We start from the raw sequence: 27,049 nt of genomic DNA, 5'->3' as shown, positions 1-27,049 counted from the left end.
GTAAGTGAAAGGCAAATAAATTAAAAAGCAATCAAAAGAGGTATGGATATGTGAATATCATTTAAAAGAGCTCACGCAATGAGTTATTTGAAGGACACAAGCAACCCCACTCATAAGTATAGCTGGTGTGACATTTCAAGGTGTAAAGGCTGTGTACCACATGTGTGGTATAAGTCATGTACAATTGTCGTAAAAGACCAAAAAAAAAGACGTCTCAGGAGATTAATACAATGACTTTCTTTCAAAGGAATTAGGACTTGAGCACTGTACCAGAAAGGTCTGATTTGTAAGTGCTACCCAGAAGTGGAATACAAATTATTTAAAGATAATTGTATCGTATCTGACCTCTTTGGTCTTCTTGCAGCTGAAGCTGGGAGGATCGAAACTCTGAATGGCTATGCATTTCTGGTTGGGGCTCCACAGCCATGCGTCCTTCTCCTCGCCACGACTACACTCTTTTTTCCTGGTGCATCTGCAATACAAATAAATAAATAAATAAAAATCAACATCATTATGGTGAGTTGTCTGAAGCCAAACGAGTATTCCTGTTCCAGATCACTGGGATATGAGGATAAATGTCATTTTAATCCAGGATTCATAAACATACACAATACATATAATTGCTTACCATCCCTATTGACTTCTGCAATCCCAAATCTCTAACTACCTAGCTAACTGATCTCAAAACTCTAACTAGCTTGCAGATGTGAATGGGATTTAAAAAGTCTCCATTTGCATCAGCAAATTCTGAGTGGCTTATTTAACAGTCAAACCTGACAAAATTTCCAAAACAATCACAATTGTTTTGTTTATCATTAAATAGGTCCTAAAACGAAAAGGTTTCCAGGTGAATGTGATGTTCTTTTGTTTTGTTTCATCACTAACAAAACACTATCTATCAAAGATTTTTCACCAATGATGCATGCTATCAAATGGTACGGTGTTTACTGGTCACTTACCGGCCCTCCAGTACACACCAGCCACAGTATGGATCCCTCTGACTCACACACGAGTGGCAGTCTCTCTTCTGTTCACATGCCTGCACTGGAACTTTAGTGATCTGAACGGAAAATAGAAGTACAGTGTGTAAAAGAGCAAGAAAGTGGTTTCAAATATACACTATATGTCTAATCATAAGCAGGTATTATTTAGCAACCTTCTTCAGAGTGGTGAAGTACAGATGATCCATGCTGGAATCGAAGAACATGGATTTGTTAGCCGGACCGTCGGCACTGTCTCCTGGAAATTTGCCGTACACATCAGCGTGGCCGGTCAGATGAATCTGCAAAGTCAAGATTCATTGAGCAAATAGAGTATATAATACATAACACTGGGCTGAAGGGATCGATCAGGATTCAGATTAGCCTGCAAACTACACAGTTTGTAAAAAAAAAAACCCCAAAAAAACAAAACATCACCTTAAGCACTTCTCCCATGTTGGTGCCCACGAAAGCCACAGTGTTGTTGTTCACCACGGACACGGCCACAGACGTCAGCATGCTTTTCCTTGTGTACACAGGGGTGGCGCTTAAAGCGTATTCAACTGTAGTAGCCAAAGATGATGGCAAGAACTCGGCTCCACATGCGTATTGGTTAAATATAACTGAATACTGAAAACACAAACACACAATTATAATTTACGTCATAATTTTTTTTTTTAACTTTTCCCAAATTTCCTCCAACTTGATCATTTTCACCATGCCTCTGCTGAAACCCAGCCACTGCATCTCAAATGTAAGCTCTACCTTCTTCTACACACATTAGCTCACAGATGCAAACGATTGATTCGTGTTTCTCTGTTATGTCATGTCACCCAAGCAGCATGGTCAATCCCACATACCTGTACACTATTTAGAAATTCACAAAATGTACGAATGTTTTCTTTGGCATATGAAAAATTTTAAATGAATATATACAGGACAAGCTCTTCTACTCACATTTCTCTTGGGTTTGCAAACCTCTTCTGTTTTGGAGGTGTAAGGGGAGAAGACAGCTTTTGGCTTGTCATTGACATATTCTTCGTTATAACAGGATTCTAAGGCCTCTTTGAGCCTGCGGTTGATGCTGCTAAGAGGAAACATGCAGAGGGCCGAGTCCTGTCTATCCGCTTTGCTGAACACGGCAAACAGCACCTTATCGTCTTCTGGTAAACTGCCGCTGGAGCTGAGGTTTTGGGCGAGAATTTGCCCTGGAGATGTCAGGTATGCTGCTTGCACCTTGTTGTAGACGTTGTCTGTGCCAATACTGCAGTTGAGCTGAAGCTCCAGGTAGGAGTAGTAATTCTGGTCGTTTTCGCACAGTCGAGCCACGTAGGTGAGCTTGCGGTTACCGTTGAGGTCCGCCATGCGTGAGAACAGAAAGTAGACATGGCCTTTGTGTTTGAAAGCGTAGCGGAAGTCATGCTGGTAGCGTTGCGTGTATGGTCCTGCCTGCACCGTGGAGGTCTCCACGATGTTCTCAAATATATCCATGTCACCGTTTGTCTGTAACAGACGAGTGCTCACAAGCTTCACGCTGTCTAAACTGCCGTAGCCTTGACCCACCAGGAAAACGCTCAGCTTATTGCTCTGATCCTTGGTAAAAGTGGAGATGACGCCCACTACTGAGACTGACCTGTCTGGAGTGACCACATACGTCTTCTCCCCCTTGGTGTCACTGTAATACACTTGCTGCTCCACGTTACTCAGATTGAGCAGGGAGCAGATGCCACGAAAGATGCTGCCGCACACCACCAGCGTGCCGTTAGCAGAGTTCACCAGCAAAAGCTTGTTGATGTTGTTCGTTTCCACAGCATCGACGCACTGGACGGTGATGGGCGGAGTGCAGGACGGGTTGTCCTTCTTGGGGCCGGTCTGAGCCATACTCTCCTTCTGTAGATTAGAGTCCAGCTGGTAGATAGCGTCAACGGCACCCAGGTAGATCCGGCCTGTCCGGGGGTCCTGGACCACTGTGTTGATGGTGGTGAGAGAGGAAAACTGGGCGCGAGGCTGATCGCAGTGAAAGCGGGCAACACCCAGCAGCATCAGGAGCGCTGCCACACACCACCATGCCATTTCTAAAAGAAAGAGGGGAAAAAAATGGCTGAAAACATGAGACAAGGAGAGATAAACTGGAAAATATGGGACATTTCTCTTAAAATCTTTTAAACAGAGAGAGCCACTAGTAGCAGGTGTCAGGTTATGTACATTTACATTTATGTTAGAATCTGCTGAAAAATTAATGTGCAGTCTAAACTGCAATTTATTCACCAATAATGGACCCATTATGTTCTGTACATGTCTTAAACACAAGCTTGTCCCTGTTTACTAAATAATTGTTCACCAAATTCACTGGGCTGCAGCAATTTTCTTCCGAAATCTTAATGGACATATTACAAACCCCTGGATTGTGCAGTATATTATGCACAGTGTAGAAGGAGGGTGAGGTAGAAATTTCAGAGAAGAAGAACTGATGAAGTCGAGTGTGAGGAAACCATTTAACACTTCTGGGATGCTTTGATTAGCATTCAAGGACACACACTGTTAGAAATCCTCATCTGAAATGGTTTCTTTAAAGAAGGCGTGTCGGAATGTACAAAGTACACTGGGTGAGATTAGTGGATGTATTTTCCCCTCACCCACTGAGCAAAGGGCAGTGACACATCACTGATGATGAATGTGGTCAATGTCATACTTTTGGGCACAACCCAGTCATAAACTACTACATTCCTTATAAAGGACTGGTACTATAATCTCTCTCTCTCTCACACACACTTGCATGCTCACACAAGCGCACACATTCACACGTATTCTCTCTCTCTCTCTCTCTCTCACACACACCCTCATACACACTCTCTCGCTCTCTCTCCCTCACACACACTCTTGTACATGCTCACACATCTTCTCCTACACACATGCACACTCCTTCATACACACGCACAATCCCACATACACACACACACATGCTCTCACACACACGCACCTTCTCCTGTTTTAGACAGGATCAACATATTGCCTTAGTGCAGATTGTAAAAGCAGGATCTGCCCCCTGCTAAGAGGAATTCTGGGAGTCGGTGTGAGGCTGATTGCTGCGTTAGAAGTGTTGATTACTTTCTGCTCTGTCGTTTCTTTTGGATTTATAATAATCACAAATGGGTTTCAGGCCTCTGGCTTTTACATGCACTTTCAATTCAACCTCCATAAGGCACTAACTCAAGAAGAATGACTGACTTCAGGTCAGCGCTTCCCAGACTATCGGTGTAGACTTTTGTTCCAAATGAAAATATCTTTTGAGTGTTTTTTTTAATCCTTATGAGGATTTGCTGCATTACCCATAAGGGAAATGAAACACAGTGTGTGGGTGTGGGTGTGTGTGTGTGTGTAAAAGGAGAGTGCAGGTGAAACATTCCTCACACAAACGGTTTAAAGCAACGCCCTTAACACTCTTGGCCGTTTCTGGCTTGTATGTGCATGTTTTTGTGTGTTGCACGAGAAGGTCTTGCAGAAAGAATGTGGTGGAGAGGAAAGCTGTGTGTGTGAGATTGGGACAGTGTGTGTGTGTGTGTGTGTGTGTGTGTGTGTGTATAGAGATGAATGGAGTATAGAGAGACAGATGTGTGTGTGAGGGAAGTGTCACTGGAGTGGAGCAGTTACTGCACTTTTCTGTGTTTTTGTGTGACTTTCAGTCATACCCTGTATTATGCCAAAGCCAGGTCAGCTAACACAACTCTGTTGTGCGTGTGTGTGTGTGTGTGATGAACATGCACAGTGATGCTCTAGGGTTAGGGTTACTGTCTCTCTCACTCGGTCTCTCTCTCTGGCTCTCTCTCTCTCACACACACACACACACACACCCCCACCCCCCCAGCATGTTTCCTTCTCACATCTAGTCTTTTACAGCTGTATTGTCCGTCATGTTTGGAGTGCTGAAATGTGATAAGCTGCTTTAACGCTGCTGCAGAGACGCAGTGGCTCTGAGCTCCTGCTCTCAATAGCGATCTCTATCCTCTAATTACGAGGCTTTTTTGGACAAGAGCTTATAATGACTGACAGGACTGAGGGACAGAGATATTTAAGGATATGATGGGATGAGAGCGGTGAATGTTTCGACACACGTGACGTCACAAAACACCACAAACTCTGCTCAGAGTCCAAGAGAGGAACTGACATACAGAGGAAGGCTAAAAACTATACTTATTGGTAGAGGTTAGTGGCTCTAGTGCCCCCTTCTCTGTGCGTGCGTGTGTGTGTTTGTGTGTGTGTAAATACACATTCCAGCTGGTTGCAGTCATGGGGCGGATGAGGACGAAGGTTAAAGTAATTAGTCTTTGTATACGCAGGAAGTGCTGATGAGAATTGACGGACAAAAACATCTTAAATCCAGCAGCTGTAATAAATTCTATACTAGCCTGTATGTGTTCACGTGTCTGAGAGTGTATTAATCCCCACGGGGACAGGAATGTGAGCTGCATTGTGAGGTTGTAGGGAAAGTGCGTGAGAGATGTTTAACACACAGCAGTATTGTGCTACATCAATACACAAAACATCCAACTATTCAAAAGTAACTGAAATGTAAAGCTGAAGCAACGGCTTTGTAACTAGCGTGCAAAAGTTTTAAACATTCTGAGATCGTTCCATCTGTAATGGTTCACATTTGTTTTTAAAAGCTGTGTTCTCTCCTCATTAAGTACAAGGCCAGTTCATTAAGAGGGGAATATAACGCCTGTGGGCTGACGATTCAGCTTAGTCATCTCTCTCTCTCTCTCACACACGCACACCTAGCGGCGAGTATGATGTATGATGTTGCTAAATAATGATATGCTAAACACTAGCATACCAATAAACTAACAAACACATGTTCACTCACCCCCTCCCACACACACAGTTTTTGCTTCATGCCACCCCACCACTGTCCAAAGGGCTCTATACATTTTCCAAATAAATATACACTTTTAGAACAAAAGCTATTTTTTGTGAACAACCAAATGTCACCACAATGTCCTACTTTATCATTATAGACACATTTGGTTCTCACAAAGGACACACACACACACACACACACAGCTCTCAGTGGGATGTGGGGAACAGCAGGCGTGCTTATTGAATTTGACCCGTTATTGTGCTGAGCTCATAATTTGCTCACTGCTTCAGTGCTTCACACGGAGCTGGAATACAGAGAACTTCACCAAGTCCATTGACTGGAACCAAAGAGACACACACACTCGCACACACTCACTCTCTCACACAGTCACACACTCACTCACTCTCTTTCTCACACACAAACACACATTTAAGTGTGGAGAGGTCAGAGACACAAAGAGAGAGCAACAGAAAGAGATGTGGTGATGCTCACTCTCACTCGCACACACACACACACTTGCCCTCACACACACTCATTGTGACAACAGTCTGTGCCAGATGCTCTGCTTTTCCAATCACTGCTCTGTCCCTGAGAGCTCACTTTCTCCTGTCCTCTAGCATCAAAAGTGACCACTAACCAGGTTAGAGTTAGCAGTGCTTACACAGATGGAAACTAAGCTCGTGTTAAACACTTTCCTGTTCCCTGAATATCCAGGAGCAGCTTTAACGGGTCAGGGCAACATGCAAGCAGTTACTACTTCCTGTCAGAACAGGTTTATAAAATACCAAGAAAATACCAGTAGGCAAAAAACAATCATTCTGCTGTTATTCCAGTTAACAAATACTAACAGTAAAGCAGGAATTTCTAGTTATAGAGTACAAGAGAATGGGACAAGTATGAACACCGCTGGAGATCCTCAGGGGCAGGATTCTTGTTTAAGAGGCTGAACTTCAACTGGGATTTTATTAGACTTTTAGCTGGTTACAGTCTGCCTATTTATTTGTGATTTGCTGTGGAGCTTTTTTATTATTATTATTAAAGCTCGCTCAGCCAAGAAAGTTTATGAGAATCTGTGAGAATTATTCTGGGGACATTGTTACTGGAACTAAACCTGGGATATAAATAAGAATTTCGTTAAAACTAACAGTCCTGGACATACAGAAGCATATAAATAAGAAATTATTTAATAAATAAGAAGAAAATAAATAAAAAGCAAAGAAGCCATATGCATACTCACTGCTTTAAAGGGGCTCGCTGATTAAAGAGCACAGGACCACAAACAATAAATAAATAAATAAATAAATAAATAAATAAATAAATTCTAAATTCTGCCAGATAATCCTCACTTCAGCCTGCATGAATGAACTGAATTTATATTTTCTTAATTCCTCTTTTGCATCTCGCTTCCTGCTTGTGGTCTGTCGTGATCACATGAACAGCTTACAGGGCATAAAATAAAGCCAGCCGTGGCACATTCTATTGCACTATTGAGAGCAAAACTTTGATGTATGCTTCCCATGCTGTTCTTTTTTAAGAACAACTGAGATTTAATCTGTAATAATGTACTTCGCATTCACGCAAAAATAAAAAGGGGGGGGGGATCAAGTGGTTAAGGCTCTGGGTCGTGGACCAGAAGATCTGGGATTCAAGCTCTAGCACCGGCAAGTTGCCACTGTTGGGGCCCTTGAGCAAGGCCCTTACCCCTCTCTGCTCCAGGGGGCGCTGTATCATGGCTGACCCTGCGCTCTGACCCCAACCTCCAAGGATGGGATATGCGAAAAAAGAATTTCACTAATAAAGGCTATTTCAATTTATATTCAGTCTCCATACATTTTATATTATATATATATATATATATATATATATATATATATATATATATATATATATATATATATATATATATATATATATATATATATATATATATATTTTTTTTTTTTTTTTTTCTTTATATCCAGTGCTCAGGAAGCACAATGATTAAGTAAGAGAGAGAGAGTGGGCGTGTAAAACAGAGCGCGCGAGAGAGAGAGAGAGAGAGAGAGAGGAAATGGATAATAAAAAGAAAGGGAGCCAGGCACGGCTCGGCACAGTGCTAACAAGGCGGCCTTTGTGCACGTGTAGTGAAGTGATTGTGCTGTGTAGCGAGGGTGAACAACAACACGACCACTCCAGCCCACTACTACAGCCCTCTTCTCTTTGTACAGTACTCAGTGAGCAGCAAACTGCTGTGTTGTGAAGAACAAGGGCACAGAGTAGCAGTGCAGTGCTGCAGTATTTCAGTCTGAGGCAAACACAAGCCTGAACTGGAGAACGAATGAATGAGGCATGAGAAATTTTTTAATATGTAGTCGGAGGGGTCAAACAAGACACTTTTTAAACCTGAGAGATTGACCTACCACCAGGAGAGGCACATTTCTAGGCCATAGTTTTTTGGTTATTCATAGCTGTCCTCCATGCAAGATAGTTTAACAACCAAAAAAAAATTTTTTACAAATCAACCAGAAAAAGAACAAAAAAAATCAATCAGAAAAAAGAAACAAAAAAATTAACCAGAAAAAGAAAATAAAATTTAACCAGAAAAAGGAAAACAACATCAGCCAGAAAAAGGAAAAAAAAAATCAACCATAAAAGAAAAAAAAAATTAACCAGAAAAACAAAAATCAATCAGAAAAAGAAGAAACTCAACCAGAAAAAGAAAAAAGAAAAGCAGAAAAGAAAAAAGAAAAAATCAACCAGAAAAAGAAAGAAATTCTCTATCTCCTTATAGATTTTTTTTCTGATATTTTCATATGGTATATGTGTTTATACTTAATACACTTAACCTCTAAGCTGTAAGCATGACGCACCAGACACAGAGATTATTACAATATGGATCAGTTAGGAAGACACCATGTCTCCCACCATGACACATCATTAAAGAAGGTGATGTGAAAAAGCACATATATTGTTCATATAATTCTCCTGCTGCTACAGATCACCACCGAGTTAAACATATCATTAAAAAAAAAACAAAAAAAAAAAAAAACTGAAGTTGCATTGAAACTGCATTATGGAAGTTCAAACTCGTGGGCACCATTGAAGTCCACTACATAGAGAAAAATCCCAAAATGTTTTCGTCAAAAAACATAATTTCTTTATGACTGAAGAAAGAAAGACATGAACATCTTGGATGACAAGGGGCTGAGTAAATTATTTGTAGATTTTTGTTCTGGAAGTGAATTTCTCCTTTAAATCAGTCTGGTCATTCTTCTCTTTCATCATTTGATGCATGTCTTTTCTTTCCTTTCCTTTGCACCATTCTGCATAAACACTGGACACTGCTGTGTATTAAAAATCTCAAAGATCAGCAGATTCCTAAAGACCCAAACTGACAACCATGTTCAAAGTCAAAGGAAGTTCTTTATAAAGTATAACAAAGAGCTATACTATAACAATTACATCTTAGGAGTGTCTCACAAATCCCACCGGTGCCGAAACTAATACTTTTCATTTTTCATGCTTTTAATATTAACTTCTGGATGTGCTGGAGAGACTGAACAAGCAGAAAACAGACTGTGTGAAAGACTTACAACAGATTATCCATGGCTACAGAATACCTGATTGAAATTAATTATGATTTTTCTCTCTCTCTCTCTCTCAAAGTGTCAAAATTTCTACATATACACCTGAGCTACATCCTCAACCCAGTTTAACTCAATGTATCCGCAGCGTTTCCACTTCAGCAACAACTGAATAAAACAGAGCACCTCCATTATGTAATATTCACCAAGACCACTGACTACAGAAGGTGAACATGACCTTGCAGACACAACTTGCAGCACAGAAATTTCTCACAAGAAAAAGGAGAGAGAGAAACAAGTGAATTTTTAAAATGACCCAAATGTACCCTTGTAGTGAGAACACACACATTCGTCCTAATGTCGAACATTATGTGCTGAATATTACATTCCCAATGTGTGTACAGTGTCCGAATCGTGAGTGAGACTCAGATCAGGATTCGGAAAATTATGGATTATGAGGGATAATTTAAACAGCTCCAGCAATGGAAAAATTGGAAAACGTGTCACTGCTTAAAAACAAAATCAACAGCTTTCCCGGCTTACAGCACTCCTTCTTACACTAAATATTACACTGGGAATTAATTAGAGTGATATAAAACAGATGAACAAAATGGTCTAATTGCTATTTTAGGTTTTAAGAGAAAGCTGCGAGGGCCGGCGTCCTGCATGACCTGTTTAATTAGAGAAAAGACTAGAGGGAATAAATCCTCCTAATGTGCTACTGTTCATGTTCTGTCTTACTGAGTGAGTGTGTAAGAATGTGTGTGTGTGTGTGTGTATGTATGTGTACACTACTCACAAAAAGTTAAGGATATTGGGCTTTCGGGTGAAATTTCAGGATGCACCTAAAATGCACTATAACCTTTAAAGGTGAACTTAATTTGACCTTCTCTACACTTCTGAATGCACATGTCCAACTGTTCAGTGTTTCAGTAGTTTTTGCAGTTCTCTAACAAGGTGCTTAACGGCAAAATTCACAACTGGTGTTTGATCCATGAATTGACCAATAAATTTTCTGGTTCAATTAGAATTGGTATTTAAACAGTCCTATATTGCCAAAAGTATTCGCTCACCCATCCAAATAATCAGAATCAGGTGTTCCAATCACTTCCATGGCCACAGGTGTATAAAATCAAGCACCTAGGCATGCAGACTGTTTTTACAAACATTTGTGAAAGAATGGGTCGCTCTCAGGAGCTCAGTGAATTCCAGCGTGGAACTGTGATAGGATGCCACCTGTGCAACAAATCCAGTCGTGAAATTTCCTCGCTCCTAAATATTCCACAGTCAACTGTCAGCTGTATTATAAGAACGTGGAAGTGTTTGGGAACGACAGCAACTCAGCCACGAAGTGGAAGGCCACGTAAACTGACGGAGCGGGGTCAGCGGATGCTGAGGCGCATAGTGCGAAGAGGTCGCCAACTTTCTGCAGAGTCAATCGCTACAGACCTCCAAACTTCATGTGGCCTTCAGATTAGCTCAAGAACAGTGCGCAGAGAGCTTCATGGAATGGGTTTCCATGGCCGAGCAGCTGCATCCAAGCCATACATCACCAAGTGCAATGCAAAGCGTCGGATGCAGTGGTGTAAAGCACGCCGCCACTGGACTCTAGAGCAGTGGAGACGCGTTCTCTGGAGTGACGAATCGCGCTTCTCCATCTGGCAATCTGATGGACGAGTCTGGGTTTGGCGGTTGCCAGGAGAACGGTACTTGTCTGACTGCATTGTGCCAAGTGTAAAGTTTGGTGGAGGGGGGATTATGGTGTGGGGTTGTTTTTCAGGAGCTGGGCTTGGCCCCTTAGTTCTAGTGAACGGAACTCTGAATGCTTCAGCATACCAAGACATTTTGGACAATTCCATGCTCCCAACTTTGTGGGAACAGTTTGGAGCTGGCCCCTTCCTCTTCCAACATGACTGTGCACCAGTGCACAAAGCAAGGTCCATAAAGACATGGATGACAGAGTCTGGTGTGGAGGAACTTGACTGGCCTGCACAGAGTCCTGACCTCAACCCGATAGAACACCTTTGGGATGAATTAGAGTGGAGACTGAGAGCCAGGCCTTCTCATCCAACATCAGTGTGTGACCTCACAAATGCACTTCTGGAAGAATGGTCAAAAATTCCCATAAACACACTCCTAAACCTTGTGGACAGCCTTCCCAGAAGAGTTGAAGCTGTTATAGCTGCAAAGGGTGGACCGACATCATATTGAACCCTATGGATTAGGAATGGGATGTCACTTAAGTTCATATGCGAGTCAAGGCAGGTGAGCGAATACTTTTGGCAATATAGTGTATATATATATATATATATATATATATATATATATATATATATATATATATATATATATATATATATATATATATATATATATATATATATATATATATATATATATATATATATATATATATATATATATATATATATATATATATATATATATATATATACAGATATACACACACAGATATACACACACACGTATGCGTTTGTATTTTTGTATACATGCATTTGTGTATATTTATGTGCATGTGTATATGTGCATGTGTGTATGCATGTTTGTGTGTGTGTCTGTGTGTGTGTGTGTGTGTGTGTGTGTACACTCCCTCTAAACCTGGATTACTATATCCTACTGAACCCATGAGCAAAGTCAAAGTCAAAGAAGCTTTATTGTCACTTCAACCATATCTAGCTGATGGAGTACACAGTGAAGTGAAACAACGTTCCTCCTTGACCAGAGGTGCTACACAGAACACAAACAAAGGACCTGGACTGAACGGTCACTTTTAATGAATCTGCATTTAAAACAGAATTAAATTTAAAAGTGAGTTATTCTACAAACACTATTCATAGACTGGGAAACTGTTAGTTCAGGTCCATTCAGATAGTGTTGTCTCTGCATGCATCACATTTCATTCATTCTTTCTTTTTTGTTGTTTAACTCCAAAGTGCTGAATTTTATCCTCACAATATTAAATACGCAAACATTCAGAGCACTAAATAGACAGAGTGGCATTGTGTTACAATTCTACTGTTCTAATGTTCCTCTGTTCTGACTTTATTCAGTAGTATGTATACCAAGTGATCACGTGATCTGTCAAGTTCGCTCAAACCCAAAAGCATGTTAATCCTAACAGCTGGGATTTCCACCAGAATGCCTCATTTTCTCTACTATGTGGTAGAGATTACCAGCAGAAGCGAATTACTGTTACATTTCTTTTTTTGTGTTTCATATTTGTGTTAGAACTACACAACGTGAACGTGATGAAGATAATAAAAACTATGAAGGGCAATAAAATAAGGCAATTCACTTTAAGGATCACACACTTTCCTTTTAGCTCTGAAATACACCCAGTAAAAACACAAAGCATGTGATGTTGACCATAACAACTAAAATAAATCTGATGTATCCATCATTTGCCAAGTGGCAGAATTGTGAAGGCTTAATACAGATGTGTGAAACCTCTGGTACAGCTTTTTCACTTCCCCTTTATGCTCATATAATGTTGGATAGTGTGTGTGTGTGTGTGTGTGTGTGTGTGTGTGTGTGTGTGTGTATGCATGGTGCATTGAGTACATATCTCCAAACATTATCGTCTTCACCTCCATCAGGATGATGGCAATTATCCACTCAGCCCCGTTGATTTTTTTTTTTTTTAGACTTGGAGAGTTTCGCGGTTTCCATGGCAACACTTACAATGCCAAAATAGACATAAGGCCTCTATGACAGCTATGTTTAGGTACTAATCGATTTAAATAGTTCGTATTTACTCGGTATTTCACTCTGACAGACTGTAGATTAACAGTGTGATGGAAATTTGAAACTTTTGTTTGCTACGACTGCAGCCAGTGCTGTATCTCCTGCTGAGATGAGAAGGCATGTTTGTGTTGTGAAATGGTTAGAGTGTGTGTGTGTGTGTTTCCTGGCTAAGAATTATATCTTGGTATTATCTTGTCTTAGCGTACCTAGTCCCCACAGCACATAGCTGTGTATTTGTTTTTTCCCTTCCTATGGCAGAAAGACACAAAGGTTCCTGTGTCTCTCACACACACACACACACACACACACACACACACACACACACACACACACACACACACACAGGATGACATGCTCGTTTCATCATCCTGAGAGGAGTTACAGACTCTTGCTCTTTCCCCCTATGTGTCATTTGCTTTTTGGGTCTTATCTCTCAAATTCATTCCACAATTTCTTTCCTCCTTCACAAACAACCCTGACAAATGTCCTGGCCATGAGACATGATGTGAATCACACATCCAGATTCAAAGGGCACGGACAGATTGCTGAGTTTTTGTTCACACACAAAGACATGCAAAAAAATTAAGCAAATTAACAAAAAGAGTACGTAGAGCATAAAGCTCGTAATAATACTCAGGGATGCATCAATACCAGCACTGTTATCAGTCCTAAATACACTGATGCCAGTGTCCAGGTGATAGGAAGTGACCTGTACACTGCAGTGTTAATGAACAGAAGCCTCAACATATTTCAGGAATAATGAAAGCAATCAAAAGCAAAGCAGACTGAAGACTGTGCTCAGCAATATCATCAAGATAGATAGACTTATAATGCATGAGCCTTCTAACCTAAGTGTGTGAAAAGGTACCTGTGAGTTTAACTAGAGAAAAATAAACCGAGATAAATAAAATATCAATACTAAATACGTTTCAGACTCCGTATCGATCTCGAGATCAACGAGAAGCAGAAACATATTCACAGTCTAGAAAAATGGTATCAAAACATGCTTTTTAACTGATTTAACTGTATGTTATATGAATACTTATTACTTCTGTATCTAGTATTATAAACCTTTTATGTTAATGAAGATTAAAAAACAAGACATGAGCTGTTTAAATGGTAAGACAGTCTAATTTTATTAAAGTACCAGATTAAAACAGTGTTTCTCAAACGTGTTCGGCCTAAAAGTTGAAATGCATCTGATTTTATCTACATAAACACACACAAAAATGGCTGCAACCGACTAAAAGTACCACTGTGTCTGAAATTGCATAGTTGTGTACCATTCTACACAGTTATTCGCTACTAACACTAACCTGTTTTGCTATTATGGTCAGTGTGTGACTTATCAAACCATCTGTTGTGTAGCAGTCTTCTGAAATTGCTGTGCATGAAATTGCTAAGCATTTACCAGTTAATTTCACATGAATGTTTTGGCTCTGATGTGTTATTTAGTGGATGCTGCTGGTTCAGAAGAAAAGCAAGAACGTCGCCGCGGCTTCCACACACAAATGCAAAGTCATGCGTCGAGTATGACGGAGTCCCGGGGCCATATTTACAGATCTTAGAAAGTAACACACACTCCAACTCCATCCAATGCTCTGCTGACAGGATAACTCATGAGGGATTTGTAAAGGATGCCGGCTGCAAAAAAACACGTGTTTGGTAGCGCCTTTTTTTTTTCTTTTCTTTTTTTTTTTTTTTTAAACTCTATCTAATCACTCTGTGGTTGAAGCTTTAATAAAACGACAGAATGAAAAATGACAAAGTGGAAATCTGAGCTTTTTAGGCACAAAGCCTAGACTGTGTTAAAGTCTAACAGCATTGATTTACTCACTACAGAGTAACTATTAGAAAGTGCGTGTAGTTTTTTGTGTATAGTTTGTTACTGAGTATGAATAAGTCAGTTTCTGTGATTAGCATAAACCACAGGAATGCACAGCCACTCCCTGTCCGTGTGTGTGCGTGCATGTGTGTGTGTGTGTGTAAGGCATTATTATTTTTTATTATTACCATTATTATTTTCTGTTTTTGAGTCACATATGTCTAACCCCCGATGGCTCATCCCACACTGCTCTCAGTGACAATGGTATGAGATTTTCTGACAGCCCAATTTCCCAAAGAAATAAACGAGCGCATGACTAAGGGCTAATCTAAATGTGGCACAAGTTTGTTCAAAAACAAAGAGAGCAGGAGATTACACTCCCTCAGATAAGATTAGCCAAGATTTCCTCTTAGCACTGACTAAATGTAGCCTTGGTGTTTATGCACCGTTTTAAATCATTTCCTGTTTTTATCATACTTCATTCATGCTAGAGATTTGCGCTTGTTTAATATTCTATAGCAGTGGAAGTAAACACATGCTTAAAGGAATAAAAATGACTCATCGACCCTGCCTCTGTTCTTTGAAATGTTAACACTGAAGAGTGTCACACCTGAAATTCTGCAGTAGCTGATCATTCATGGGAACTCTCGAGTAGCTAGACAGGTTTAGCTGATGCCTTAAGAACCATCAATCAGCAATTTCCGGGACTGGTTTAAACATCACACCTTGGGAGGTGTGTAAGTTCATGGGTACTTGCCCCACACCAGATCTACTGCACATCAGGAAACTTTACAGCTCGTGATGACGATATAAAACAACGCACCAATGTTTAAATAATCGAAACGTCATTTAAACAAATAATACTATCAGTACTCAAGCACCGGCATTTCAAGCAGTCTATTTCTTCCTGACCTTTTACACCCTTGTCAAACAACAACAGCTTGAACAGTTTTTGGTTTGCCACAGTCATGAGCGGCTGAGTCAACACCATCCAATTCCTGACATCAGTGTTTTCTATATAAATCCAAACCAGAAATAGAAAAACGGAACCAAACTGATACAGTCCTCCCCCAGACACAGCAAGCTATCCTAGATCTAAAATAGTAAGAAGGAGAAAGCTTACTCATTTTTTGTGGGTTTCGGTGTTGCTCAAGTCTGATAAACACAGCCAGCGTTCTATATTTCCTACAGACTATAAGAGACACACTATACACATCTCCACTGATCAGGCCAAAATGAGCCGCAATAAAAGAAAATGACTTCTGGAGGAAAAAACCAAACACCAGCAAATAAAACCCACATTCCCAGGGGAGTTATTCCCATTAAAATGACAAAGTTTGGCCTGAGCGCTAACGTTTGTTTGTTTTTTTTTTAAATGATACTTGCAAGATATTTATGTTAATAATCGAATTGCAATAAAGCACAGAACAGACCCAATGCACAACTGGTCAAAAGTCTCCATTGGCTATCTGTATTAAGTTCATAGCTCACAGTAATGCTCCTTAACCTTCACACTAATCTTTCCGTCTGATGTGAACCTTAGAAAACAAGCTAAAAATGTACATGTGGCTTTAAATGATCTTACTAGGAGGGCTGATGTGATACACACATAGATATAAGAAATCAGTTCATTTAGCAATCAATCAGTGTTAATGCTACATAAACAATAACAGCGGTCAGATGCGATAATACTCGAGCAATTTTTCTGCGTCACTGTACTTCACTGGAAGATGTCCGATGTGATTGAATATTACTGAACCTGAATAATCTTCCTCAAGCAAATTTCCAAAGGAAACAAACATGAGTCATACGCCTTGCATTTTATTTTGACCTTCAAAATACTGGCTACAATGTCGAGAGGATTTTTTTGGAAATCCAATCATATCATCATATCAGTGTTAAATGAAGTTCAAGCTGGGATAATTAGTCTTTGAGCAAAAGATCAGCACCACCCATCAGTTGACGCAGCACACCCCACCTGCATCACCTAGGTTTAATTACACCTCCTACAAATAAAGGACCAGCATGGAGTCGCACTTGAGCGGCGTCTGAAATCGGCATGATGAGCATTCTGGCCCATACTTTAATGGGGAAGGAAGGGAGAAATGTCTCCTTTGCCTCAGATATAAAACTGAAATATCAGCATTGTTAGTATGCTGATATATGACAGCATATGTTCGGTAAAGCTGATAGCTGTAAATATGTGTGGTAAAGCTGATAGCTGTAAATATGTTCGGTAAAGCTGATAGCTGTAAATATGTTCGGTAAAGCTGATAGCTGTAAATATGTTCGGTAAAGCTGATAGCTGTATGTATGTGTGGTAAAGCTGATAGCTGTATGTATGTGTGGTAAAGCTGATAGCTGTAAATATGTTCGGTAAAGCTGATAGCTGTAAATATGTTCGGTAAAGCTGATAGCTGTAAATATGTTCGGTAAAGCTGATAGCTGTATGTATGTGTGGTAAAGCTGATAGCTGTATGTATGTGTGGTAAAGCTGATAGCTGTATGTATGTGTGGTAAAGCTGATAGCTGTATGTATGTGTGGTAAAGCTGATAGCTGTAAATATGTGTGGTAAAGCTGATAGCTGTAAATATGTGTGGTAAAGCTGATAGCTGTAAATATGTGTGGTAAAGCTGATAGCTGTAAATATGTGTGGTAAAGCTGATAGCTGTAAATATGTGTGGTAAAGCTGATAGCTGTAAATATGTGTGGTAAAGCTGATAGCTGTAAATATGTGTGGTAAAGCTGATAGCTGTAAATATGTGTGGTAAAGCTGATAGCTGTAAATATGTGTGGTAAAGCTGATAGCTGCAAATATGTGTGGTAAAGCTGATAGCTGTAAATATGTGTGGTAAAGCTGATAGCTGTAAATATGTGTGGTAAAGCTGATAGCTGTAAATATGTGTGGTAAAGCTGATAGCTGTAAATATGTGTGGTAAAGCTGATAGCTGTAAATATGTGTGATAAAGCTGATAGCTGCTTATATTTGTATTCATTACTTTATTCCAACAGGGTTATTAAGCATTCGCTAAGGAGCAAGTCAAATTCTTGGTTTATATAAGCAGAATATTTTCCTCACGATTAACTAGTTCAGCTCGTTTGATTGATTAATGTAGTTATTAGTTTTGCTTTCTAAAACCCAAGTATGTTTAAATGTACACAAGTTTACTGTTACGTGCTTGGAGCACGGTTTTGACATAATATCCATACTTTTACCCAATTAGCCTACATTTCCATTTTAACTGCTGGCGATCTCAACCAAGAAACATTATTTATTTATTAAAACATTGAGCAACTTTTAGACACAAACTGATCATTTTGTGTTGTTCTACATGTAAACTCACACCACCAGCTGGTTCTATATTGGAGATGTGGAAGCAGAACATTAAGGGACAACTTCAGTTCCTTAAATTAGAAGCATAGCAACTAGAGTAAAGCTATAAAACAGTGGCAAGTGATAAATAAATAATTCCACTAGTGTGGAATCCTGAGGTCCCAAAAAAAGTTGAAGAAATTTTTTTCTGAAATGATCACCAATGCTATCGCTGTAAAGGTTTACAGTGTGATGTCAAAGCCTTTTAATGTTTGTTTTTGTGGTTCCTGTGGTGATTCTACTCAGTTAGGTAGCAGGCTTTTAGACTAAATCCAATTATATTCATAAAGTTGCTCATAACTTCTTTGTTACACAATTGCTCTTGACTATACAGTGCACAGTTATAGAAGGGAAATGATTTATAATCACACTCTGGTGTGGGATGAGGATGGCTTCCCTTTTGAGTCTGGTTCCTCTCAAGGTTTCTTCCTCAAATAGTCTCAGGAAGTTCTTCCTCACCACCCTCATCTCTGCCTTACTCATTCAGGTTAGATTTAAATTTTAATTGTAAACACTTTTCAGAATTTTTATAATCCTGTAAACCTCCTTTGCAACAAAAGAAATCTATTCACAAATAAAACTGAATTGAACTGAATAATTAATCTGAACATTACAGGCGTAACTTTAAGAGCATCATGCGCTCTTTTGAGTAAATGCTCCAATAATCCTCTCAGTACTCAATTTTTCACACACAATATTTTTATTATAATCTAACATTTTTTCCAAAATGATGGTTAATGATGAATAATTCAAACTCCATTGCATTTGCACCGTGTACATATTGCACGTAAACACATCACATTTTGTCATTGTGAGCAGGAGAAAAAAAAGGAAGCAGCATTTTTTTGCCTTCAATAAATAAAATATAAGATAAATCTAGAAAGATTGACAGTTTCACAGGTGTTTTGATGTCTGTGATATTAACCGACACCCTGAAGCTGTGTCTGCTTCACCTCGTCTCACATTAGTAATCTCTCCTCGATTTTCCTGCATGAGAGATGTGCGTTACGAATAATGTGAGGGGCAAACATCATTAACCATTATTACCCACAATATTAACGTGGACTGCACGTTTCTCATTTCATCTCATTTGATTTGTGGAAGGACAATAAAGAAAAGCATTAAGCTTTACTTCAGCTTTGATGGCTCAAATTGTCACACCTCCTCAAAAGACCTGAGAAAGACACGGCTGAATGTTACCATAGAGATAACAGCTGGTTAAAACTTCTAAAGTTCACACCGGTCAGAGGTGGCGTGCTGCCCACTGTTCCCTTTCAGTACAGCAATCATCATTATATTATCAAAACCAGAGCGCTGCCTCGTCTGCTCTCACCCACTCGCACACAACTGTGTGTCTTTTATACAGAAAATGCATTTGTGTTGCATTATGGCTTTATTCCGAACGTGTACCAGACCCATGATCCTGACCCGATATAACTCGAAATAAACACTACCGAAATAACAGCTTCCATTTGGAATACAAAGAACAACCAATTTAGGAAAAATGAACCATGCCAGGCAGACCCAAGAGAAAAGGCTGAACATCCACAAAAATGTGCGTCATACACTAATAACTTTCTATTTTTAAAATGAAATCTTGCAAACTTGAATCAGTCGTGTGTGTGTGTGTTTTATCCACTGCTACCAATTTGCAGATTTACTAGCCGAGTGAACACGTTTGCTGAAGCATTGTGTGGGGCTGTACACAAGTGGACACACAATCACATGCTGACAGAACATCTGGAGAACCCCTGATATAAAACATCCATTGTGTCAGTCTGTAAAAATAAGATTCAGCTCCTTCACTAAACGAACAGCAAATCAGATTCAGAAGGAATTCTCTAAAACTGCTTCAACACGATATAATTTCTCAGATGCAGTCAATACGCGGAAATTTACACCAGTGTATATAATATCTAACCATTTGTGTGTGTGTGCTCGCGAGGATCTCTTTACCCTATTCCGGCAGTGTGCTGTTTGCTGCCTGAAAATCAGATAACATTGTTAGTTTTGAAATAAATGGCACACTGGCATCAACAGTCTCACATGGCAAATGCTTAGAGTCTGTGCAGCAGCATTCTTAAACAAGATGATGATTAAGATCATGATGATGATGAAAATGATGCAGTTTCCATTTTTGACCACTAGGTGCAATAATGACTCGATGGTGCTTAATGGGGCAGAAAGTGTTCTACCCCATGACTGTGTCGAGCAAAATTAATGTAATGTCAGCTTATATCGGTCACATTTAAAATCACTGACCGCTCCAAAGAGTAGTCATGGATGGTGTTTCTGAAAAGATTATCCGTCATCCATGCCTGCTAATTAATCCACCACACTACAGGAGATACACACTGTACCTCAGCTGATGTGTGTTGTGTAGCAGGAAAGTCATAAATTTAAAAAAACACACCCTAAAAATAATCTATATTTGCTTTGGGTGGGTGTTTTCCAACATATTTGTTTTGAAACTACTAAATAAATAAATAAATAAATAAATAACAGACCGGGCACTCTACTTTCTCAGCACCCAGGCTACTCATTTGTCCTATCCTGCCTTGGGAACTGACAAAGTGACCCATGGCAAGAAAATAAAAGAGCCAGAGAAAATATGTGGATATCTTTTAGCTGAATAAGACAAATACAACACAAAAAGTCATTAGTGCGTTTCTATCGAACCCTTTTATTTTTATGTGCATGCTGTTTCTTGAGTGCGTTTGCACTGACTTGTGGGTCTGCAAAATAAATGGACACGGCTGGCAGGAGGAGGAAGGCGTGTGGAAAAATCAATGGGCTGTCAGAGTCGAAACACCTCTGCCTGCAGCCGCTCTGCCACAGGCTGACAGCTAATTGTTTCTCAAACCCTTGGCAGAGACTGTCACAATGGCGTATTATCATCGAAACGGCGAATGGCATGCCGAAAGGTCAGTGGAATTGTTATGTGTCATACCTGTCTGTGTCCGAAAAGAGTGTGACAAACAGAGTGCGGAGAAAGGGAAAAGTGACGAGGAGGAGAGGATCAGGGAGAGAGAGGGGGAGCGAGAGAGGAGTGCATGTCATAACACTGAGGCTTGAAGTGACCACAGAAATGGCTGTGAACAAGCAGTGGAGGAGTTTTACGAGTCAATTAAAGGCTTGTAGTGAGCGTGTGCTCTTTGTCCAAGTGCAGTGCTCACACTGAAACAGCTCCTTACAGAGGCCCGCTCTCATGACCTCTGACCTCAGAGTATTCCTGAGAGAGTGTGAGTGGCACAGAGAGAGAGAGAGAGATTTTATTTGATCTAGTTAGCAGGCAGGAAAGCACTACCCTTCAAAATATAATACTTACCTTCTCACCATGACCCCAGAAACTGACAAATGGGCTACTTTGCATTGACAAGTAACTGCAGCTAATAATCTGCATATACAGGTCAACAGATTTATCCAGTATATTCTAATGTTTAGAAGATACTTCAAACAAATAATTGAAGCAGCTTAACTTAAGTTAACAGCACTGCAGGAAACTGCATTTCATTTAAATGTATTAATACAACTGAATTTTCTCATTAACACGTTGTCTTGTGACTGACGTGAATAATGCTAGTGTCCGTTTTATAAGAATTCCTGCCTCATACTCAGAGTTCCTCTGGATCCACCATGACCCTTACGAGGAATATATGAGAATAAATTAATTACTTAATTAACCTCAACCTCCGAATAGCGTGGCTCTAAACGTACCATCAACAAATGCAACACTGGGGTCAGTGGTGGCTCAAGCGGTTAAGGTTCAAGTGGCTATGACTCTGGGCTGTTGATTGGAAAGTCAAGGTTCAAGCCTCATCACTGCCAAGCTGCCACTGTTGGGCCCCTGAGCAAGGCCCTTAAAACCCTCTCTGCTCCAGGGGCTGACCCTGTGCTCTGACCCTAACTTCTAAAGCTGAAAAGTGCAAAGAAAGGATTTGACTGTGATCCAATATATATGTGACAAAGATAAAGGCTTCTTCTGCTGCTGCCGATGACTGCATGAGACGAGTCTAAGGATACAAGTCACTCAAGACCACAACTCCTACCTCCTTGAAGTCCATATGCTCAGAAAAGTAACCATGGAAACCAAACTTAATAAGCGACAACTTGACCACGATGGAAGAACACACACCTGCTTAATAATGAGCCTTTAAAAAAAAAAAGGAAAGAAAGAAAAAAGTTTAAGTGTGCCAGAAATGATTTTCTTGTTCATCAGTGTAAACCCTGGTCCACTTACACTTCATCTAATTATAAAAAGAGACACAGTAGTACTTGCGAGCTTTATCTATTCCCTACTGAGGCTAACTGCAACACAGACTCGTTTCACTTTATCCCCGTCACGGCTTCCCATCTCCCTCGTAGCTTGCTTCCTCCCAGATGTTTTCCATCGGATGTTTTGTTGTGTCATGTACGCGTTCCTCTCGTCTCAAAATAAATATCGGAACCTTACGGCACGGCAGAGACGAGGACGATCCCCCAGCCTGCAGTCTTTACAGGAAAGCGAACTAATAAATCATGTTGATAATGATGCGTAACACAGTAACACATGATGCTATATTAGAGCGAGGGACAGATTACAGCAGCGGGGCAGCCATTACGTCTGAGCCAGCATGCACATCCCTCACCTTCCCACAGAGCAGAGAAGAGAGCAAGACACGTCTCTTTTCTGACACTGGCCATTTCTTCTGGCTCTCCCACAGGCTTTGCAATTAGATTTGAAGCACCGAGGCTATCTGATTTTCTGTCTCTCTGCATGCTGCAAATTCTGGGTTGAGTGGACAAGCAAAAATGGCCCAATATTTCTGGGTTGATGGCTTCAGCTAGGTCTGATCTGATTCTGTAAGAGAAAGCGCTCACACCATAGAGAACAGCACAAATTACAGAAAACAGAGCACCATTCTGAACCTGAAGGACACAAAGCGATCACACCTACATACATATCGTGTTGTGTTGTGTGTGTGTCCAGGGAGTAAGGGAGAGGCATTCTCCTAAGCAGTGGGTTTAATTTCATGTAAATTGATCATTACTTGCCTCCGGGGTGCCACACACTCCAGAAACAGCGGGACATTATTCAAATGAGCTTCTCTATAGCTGTAAAGTGCTGAAAGCTGCTGTACTGCAGTTTTCTCCTTCTCTCTCCACCACTTCATTAATCCAAACAAAGTCATCACCCTGTCTGGACAGATCTAACGACTGAAGCGTTTAAAGCAGCGTGGTGGTGTTTCCCAAACCACAAAACGTGTGTGCTTGTTCATCAACCAGACAAAACCTGTCATCCACATCTTCCCTAAATGCTGACCTGAGGTTTACAGCTGCCCGGAAAAGGAACTGAGATCCAGCAGACAACAGGAACAAAGCTTCAAACCAGTGAAAGCACACATTCTGCATGTCTGAACACACACGTCAAAAAAACCCTCAACAAATATATTCTGTGCAGAGCAAAAAATATATTTCAGCAAGGGATAAGATCTTGAATAAAGGAAATTTAAAACTATTTATCCTATTTCTAGTCAAAGTGATCAATTTCTAGCTTGTAATTCTATTAGTAGATTATTTTCATCTTTCCAGAAATAAATCCTTGGAATGAACAAAAATATCTGCTGATAGAATGAGAGAATTTTTAAGCATGAAATAAAAGAGAAACACTTTGCTGCCTGTGCTTGCAAAAATGTTTATTTTTTTGCTGTGTGTAGCTACATGACCATGCTACTTCTTTATATACATATTTAATCACTTATCAGCACCTTCATGCATCTCTGAAAGCCCAACCGACCAACTTCCCATTGTTTAAGATCTTCCTCCACCAGCTTCTTGAGTCAGCTGAACCCCTTCACTTTAATTCATGTGTCTCACATAATCCCAGAGACATCAAGCTAAATTTAAGTTATTGAAAAAGTTACAGCTTTCGTTGCTATTTTAATTCATACGACCTTTCCTTGTACGGTTTTATGGTCAGCTTTTTATGTTCTGTTTCCGAACGCCTTTGTTAGAAAGCTGCTTTAAACATCACACCCAGAGGAAAGGGTTTTGGCCTTGATGCTCTGCATGCACATAAATCCAAATTTTACATATTTCTCGTTGTACTTGCAGGACATGTAGAAAGTGAGTGAGTGAGTGAGTGAGTGAGTGAGTGAGTGAGAGAGAGAGAGAGAGAGAGAGAGAGAGAGAGAGACCTATCCCACTAACACAATACTCAGGAACAGAAAAAATTTCCAAACCCAATCTGAATGAACCAAGCATTACACAAACACAGAAAGTAAACTATTTGGCCTATTGGGGGAAAAAATCTGTTCATAAACATACAAGCATAGCAGATTATCTGAGCATGAAGACTAATCCAAAACTGAGAAACACCTAGACAAAGCACAGACCCAGCGAACATGGCATGGCTAGTGAGACAGACAGGAACGGCCAGTCTGCTGGCCTAAGAGAAGAGACAAGCAGTGTATACTAAATACAATAGAAAGTGAGAGGAGGGACAGTGAGTGACCAGCTTATCAAATACACACACACACACACACACACACACACACACACACACACACACACACACACACACAAATTCTACTTTGTCTTTTGTTCATTTTATTCTCAGGGATCTGTTAGTCTCATCACTAGTGTTTCTTTTTGACTGAATTGTTGAATGTACATTTGTTTTATCTATTCCCAAAGGCTGTAACTAAGCTTTGCCAAAAGAAATGTTAATATTTATTATTTACCTTTGAATTTTGAATACCTTTGAGAGTGTGTGTATATGACAGAGAGAGAGAGAGAGAGAGAGAGAGAGAGAGAGAGAGAGACAGAGAGACAGAGAGAGAGAGAATGTTGACACAAATATTCTCTTGACACAATCCAGGCCAGTATGAAGTGTCTTTCCTTATGTGGTGGTTATTCTGGCAGGTCGACTGCTCTGCCCTTACAGTTTAATAAATCCCAGAGTGGAAATCAGCTGGGAAATGCACATCTGCTATTCACATAACCCACAAAGATGGACTGCAGCTTCCCAATATACCACCCACACACATACACAGATCCAGCGACAGACAGACAGACACAAACACACACTCCTGGGATGTTCGGTGAATGACGGGAGCTACATGACAGAGTCAAGTCCAGGATGCAATCATTTGAAAACCGGTGTGATTTCTGCAAAAATAATACCACCGCATCCAGGTCTTTATCTCATTCTGTCAGTTTTGATACGGGAGAAAAAGGAAAATGGTGTAAATGTCACGCAGCCTTCAACTCCTGCCACCTCCGAAATATAAATCAGAAAGTGGAAGGTTTGATTGCAGAGCAAAATTAGATCAGTCACTGGAACACTGGCTGTTTTTTAATCTGCCTTTCAATCATCATTTCCTTAACAGCTCAGCTCCACAGCTTTATGAAAAGTGATGAGGCAGTGGCAAGCCGCCAAGACAAACACAGTGCAAGGATAATGAAGGGAGCACAAGGAGGGTAAGAGACAGATACTGATAATATGTTTGTGCTAGAAAAGATTATGCATTTTTTAACCGAGGGGGCACGGTTCATATTTCATTGACGTGGAGGAAACAAAAGCATTCCACCAATCCTGTTCGTGCATGTGTGCATGCGTGTGTGTGTGTGTGTGTGTGTGTGCGCGCTCAGACAACAGAAGCTCTGGCAGCCAACTGAGCACTTAATGAAATGCACAAAAGCAGGGAGTGCTCGGAAAATAAAGAACACCGTTTAAGGGAATCCTGTGAGTAATTACCCCGCTAGGTCTTTGTACCGTCCTTTCTTTCTCTCTGACAAACAGAAAAATCCATCCGTATTTATTTATATCACACAATCACCTCGAGCCGTATTCTTTACTTACTTGTGTTCTTCCTCACTCACTCCCTCTGATGGTGCTCTTCAACAGGACAGCAGACACACTGAGAGAGAGAATAAAAAAAGAGGGAAAGAAAAATCATGAATAAGAAGATACAAACACTCGTACGATCACGTTTGAAAATGTCTGACGTCTTCATTTTGCACGATCTTAGCTTGTAATAAATAAAAGAACATAAATATTGACACAGAGGTATCCACTTGTACTTCTTGTACATCTGTGGGCTTTGGCAGGAATAATCTGGCGCTGTCGCTGAGGATGACCACTTATCAGTTTCTGACCTCTTACTGCACAGCTTTTTCCTTAGTTCATGAGGATTTGGGACATCATTTTGGCTCAGCCATTCCTTCGGAGGCTATACATCAAGGCTGTTGAGACTTCTACACCGTACCTAGCATCAGTTTTCAATTAAAAAAGGTAGATTTCCAAACGTTCACAGGCAGGCTAGGGCAGGAGAGGCGTTTACACGAGCAGCACAGCACTCAGCACTCACAACTGAGCACATTATTCTCTGTGCATTCATAAATAGATACATGGGGGGGGAAAGAAAGTGTCTTGCTTGGACAAACATACATGACCCTTAGAGGCATGGTACAAGTCATTACTAAGCATGTTGTGTTTGAGTGAATGCTGTGGGGAAATAAATTTGTGAGAACAGACGAGCCAAAGAAGCTTGCCGCAGCTTGCTAATTGAATACAGCTACACGGCTCTGGGAGTAGTGCCAGCTAAGCACAGGTTTATATTAATACGCTCATTCTAATATGACATTGTTTAACAATATCCAAGTTTAATATACAGAATTATTGTTATTTTTTTACCAGTACA

General features: G+C 40.3%; 1 protein-coding gene across 1 annotated transcript in view; it reads right to left on the bottom strand.

Annotated features, from left to right (window-relative positions):
• Positions 1 to 27,049, bottom strand: part of plxnb2a.1 (plexin b2a, tandem duplicate 1) — a 91,999-nt gene that overhangs the window by 18,510 nt on the left and 46,440 nt on the right. Inside the window, exons 2-7 of the mRNA XM_058417555.1 lie at positions 26,209 to 26,266; positions 1,938 to 3,055; positions 1,419 to 1,610; positions 1,157 to 1,282; positions 960 to 1,060; positions 346 to 472 (exon numbers count right to left, since the gene is read on the bottom strand). Coding sequence (XP_058273538.1) covers positions 346 to 472; positions 960 to 1,060; positions 1,157 to 1,282; positions 1,419 to 1,610; positions 1,938 to 3,053 — 1,662 coding nt within the window. The 5' untranslated portion in view covers positions 3,054 to 3,055; positions 26,209 to 26,266. The remainder of the gene's footprint in view (positions 1 to 345; positions 473 to 959; positions 1,061 to 1,156; positions 1,283 to 1,418; positions 1,611 to 1,937; positions 3,056 to 26,208; positions 26,267 to 27,049) is intronic.

This window comes from Hemibagrus wyckioides, linkage group LG19 (genome assembly GCF_019097595.1).
Source record: "Hemibagrus wyckioides isolate EC202008001 linkage group LG19, SWU_Hwy_1.0, whole genome shotgun sequence".
NCBI lineage: Eukaryota > Metazoa > Chordata > Actinopteri > Siluriformes > Bagridae > Hemibagrus > Hemibagrus wyckioides.
This window is presented reverse-complemented; position numbering and strand designations above follow the sequence as displayed.